The sequence below is a fragment of the Drosophila persimilis genome, unplaced genomic scaffold (assembly GCF_003286085.1).
Source record: "Drosophila persimilis strain 14011-0111.01,24,50 unplaced genomic scaffold, DperRS2 tig00001445-arrow-arrow-pilon, whole genome shotgun sequence".
Classification (NCBI taxonomy): Eukaryota; Metazoa; Arthropoda; class Insecta; order Diptera; family Drosophilidae; genus Drosophila; species Drosophila persimilis.
Window position 1 is genome coordinate 100,492 of NW_020825493.1, and position 3,404 is coordinate 103,895.

The window sequence follows — 3,404 nt, forward strand, 5'->3', positions numbered from 1 at the left end:
GTAAGGCACCGTTACAGGGAACGGTGAGCACCGGCACGAGCCCTTATAAAGGAGGGAGCAGCGCACGATCAGGACTTTTCAAAAGTTGACCACGTGGAAAAAAAAGGGTAAGATGCAGCAGCACTTAATAAGGTATATAACGGAGCAGCGGAAATGGATTCGCCGCGGGTATCAGGCGGCAGGCGTACCAGGTCGAGCGCGAGGAGCAAAGGGCGAGTAGGAGTAGGTCCCCGGAGCTACAGTTATTGGCCTCACCGCTAGTGTCAACCGCGGGATCCATGGGACCGACGGTGTCCCCGGTGGTATAGCCGGGGTACACCGAGGCGGAAAGTGACCTGGAATTGGTGAGCTGGGAGCCGGCGCCACGGAGAAAACGCGCACGCGAGGCGAAGCGCGAGGAGCCCCGGACCAGCAGACTCGAGGAGCCCCACACCAGCAGACGCGAGGAGCCCCGCACCGGCAAACGCGAGGAGCCCCGGACCAGCAGGCGCGAGGGCCCCGGACCAGCAAGCACGAAGAGCCCCGCACCGGCAAGCGCGAGGAGTGGCCTGAGGGAGGAAGGAGGGGGCGCACGGAGACGCGGAAGGAGGAGCCCAGTGAGCGGGCCTCGAAGCGGGCGTCCACGCGTTCGACGCGTACGGCCAAGGAAGAGGAGTCGTCGGCACGCACAAGGGGGAGGTCGACGGCCCGGCGAGGGGATCAGCGGCCGACAGACCCACAGGTCGAGGAGCCGCAGCCAACGCCGACCGAAACCGCGGTCAAAGAGCCGCAGACAACGCCGACCGAAACCGCGGTCAAAGAGCCGCAGGCAACGCAGGCCGACATCGCGGAAAACAACGCGGCCGCTGAGGCACGACGCCTCGCGGAATGGCACCGGCGGTTCGCGCTGGCCGCGGCGACGGAGGAGCGGAGGCAACGGCGTTATGGGAGGACGCCCTGACGCTGGCAAAGAGGCTGAAGGCCACGCAGGAGGCTGAAGGCCACGCAGGAGGCTGAAAAGGCGGCGCAAGAAGCGGAGGCTGAGCGCCACAAACGGGACTTCGCGCACCAATGGCGGTGTATTAGCCGGATCAACGCAGCGGAGCAAAGGGAGATGGCGCGTCTGCGTGCGGAAGCGGAGAAGGCAAGGGCGACGCGGGCGGAGGGCGCGGCATGCGGGCTGGCGGTGATCTCCAGCGATGAGGAGGAGGCGGAGTGCCCACCAGCGCCGAAGGCGGCTCGAGTCCAGTCGCCCGAAGAGGAGTGGCAGGAGAGGCTACGACGAGCCGAGGTGGAGGAGGAAGAGCTTTGGCAGCCACCCCCTGAACACGTCGAGTCCGAGGAGGAGCCACGGCCGCAGGCCCCACCGTCACCGGGGGCAGAGGAAGAGCTGTTCCAGCGTCGGCCGCCGGCTGACAACGCGCGCTGCCAAGGGGATCAGCAGCAGCTGCAGCAGCGTCAGCAGCAGCATCAGCAGCAGCAGCAGCACTAGCACGGGCCACAGGGAGCCGCCATCGGGCCGTTCGTCTCGCAGGAGGTGCGCTCCGCGGTTTGCTCGTGCAAACGCTGCACATATCGTGGGCCTCTGGGCCCGCGCCCCAGCAGCCCGGGCAGGAGGCGAGGGAGGCTCGACTGTGGGAGGAGGCACCACGCGCCAGTGACGAGCGGGACCCGAGGCGGCGGGCACGGCCACAGGAGTCGACAGGCCCAGCGGTGGCACCCACAGCCGAAGAGGAGTAGAGAAGAAGAATGGAAAAAAAGTAACTGAAAACAAGAACAAATAAAAAAAAAAAAAACAAAAAAACATGGTCTTACCTTGCAGCAGAGGAACAGCGGGGCATCGCTAGAAATGATCGGTGAAGCTTGAATGAAGGCGGCGGAAGGCGTCAAAGCGGGAGGAAAACTTACCCGAAGCATCCAGAGGGCCGGCGGAAGGCATGCGCGCCAGCGAAGGGCAGTAGGGAAAACCAGACGCGCACAAGAAAAACAAAGAAAACACCCGGCATCGCGAGAAAATAGTAAGTTTCCAGTCCATTGAGGAATTCGCGATCCGGAAGTAGAATACGCACGCTGCAACATATCGAGTAGATCACAAAAACGACCCTACGCTTTATCGAGTGGAGCGTAAGGGCAACGCTGTGTCATATCGAGTAGGTCAGAATAGCGACCATACCCTATATCGGGCGGGGCAAAAGAAGCTCCTATGCGAACTATCGATAAGGGGGAATCGAATCGATCGAGCTCATCGGAGAGATACGGCAACACCGCATGGCGCGAGGCCGAAAGAGGGCGCCAAGGGGCACCCGGGTCGAGAACAAAGCACGCGCGTGCCGGTCGCGCGGGGTTTTTGAAGCATCCCAAACCTGGGACGCGGGACCAAATATGGTCATGAGATCACGCCACCAGCCAGGTCCCGTTGGAAAGCGACAAGGGAATGAAGGAACGCCGATGGAAAAATACGGGCACCGCATGGCGGAAAGTGCCGTTAGCGCCAGGCGGCATCGGCGGCGCCGACGCAGAAGCGAGCTTATAAGAGGAGGGCCGCGACCAGGAACGAGGACAGTCAGCAAACGGAGCTAGCAAGAGTGAAGTGAATAGTGAGCCAGGAGAGTGAGACCAAGCGAAGGGAAAAGAACTTTAGAAAGCGAACGCGTTGTGTGAGGATTGAGAGGCGGACTCGAGCGTGCAGCCAAGAGCCAAAGACCCCAATCCCTTGAACCAACGGTGCCACGCTTGAAGCGCATCCCACCAGGAGTGAGGCACCCTCGGGCCGAAAAGCCAAGTGAGTCGAGTGAGAGCGAACGCGTCAGGCGCCTGACTGAGAGGCGGATTTGGGCCACGTGCCAAGAATCGCTAGCCCCAGTCAGTAGAGCCGGCGGTGCCACGCTTGGCGAAGCCGTGGGGGGCCCAGGGAGCGACACACTCATCGAACCACAGAGGAGAACCAAGAGGAGAACCAGCACCGGAGTCGGAATAGCGTAAGATAGACCTAAGATACCAATAAAGCATATTAGCATACCAGTACAAGACCCAACCCGTGCCTTCTTACTTGTCGTCTGGGCATCATACAAATATTGTTGCAGCGAGCCTACCGACCGCTGAGCCAGCCCAGCTGCATCAGACGGAAAAGAACGGTTCGTTACAAGTAGTATTAAGCTTACATGTAATACATTATTTAATCGCGTATTTTCTATTACGATTTCTTTGGTTTGCAAATTAGACAGTGGTTTAATTTTTGTTACGTTATTGTTGATGTATATGCTTTGTGCAAATTCTGGTATTGAGTTGGATATTAAGAATTCGTTTACTTGTACACTGCAATTATGTATTTTTATACCCGATACTCAAAATGAGTATTGGGGTATATTAGATTTGTGGTAAAAGTGGATGTGTGTAACGTCCAGAAGGAATCGTTTCCGACCCTA

At 59.2% G+C, this 3,404-nt stretch overlaps 1 protein-coding gene across 1 annotated transcript; it reads left to right on the forward strand.

Moving 5' to 3' along the window:
- Window positions 1–278: 278 nt before the first annotated feature.
- On the forward strand, window positions 279–1,719 carry LOC113566974 (fibrous sheath CABYR-binding protein-like). Its single transcript, XM_026994214.1, has 4 exons — window positions 279–302; window positions 536–879; window positions 1,177–1,436; window positions 1,514–1,719. Exons 1-4 carry the CDS (start codon window positions 279–281, stop codon window positions 1,717–1,719), a joined length of 834 nt encoding a protein of 277 aa, XP_026850015.1.
- Window positions 1,720–3,404: the final 1,685 nt, after the last annotated feature.

Excerpts from the sequence above, each read along its gene's own strand:
- LOC113566974 (XM_026994214.1), top strand. The coding sequence starts at position 279 with ATGGGACCGACGGTGTCCCCGGTG. Across the intron at positions 303-535 it reads GACCGACGGTGTCCCCGGTG|CGCGAGGAGTGGCCTGAGGG; the intron begins GTATAGCCGGGG and ends CGCACCGGCAAG. Across the intron at positions 880-1,176 it reads CTCGCGGAATGGCACCGGCG|CGATGAGGAGGAGGCGGAGT; the intron begins GTTCGCGCTGGC and ends GGTGATCTCCAG.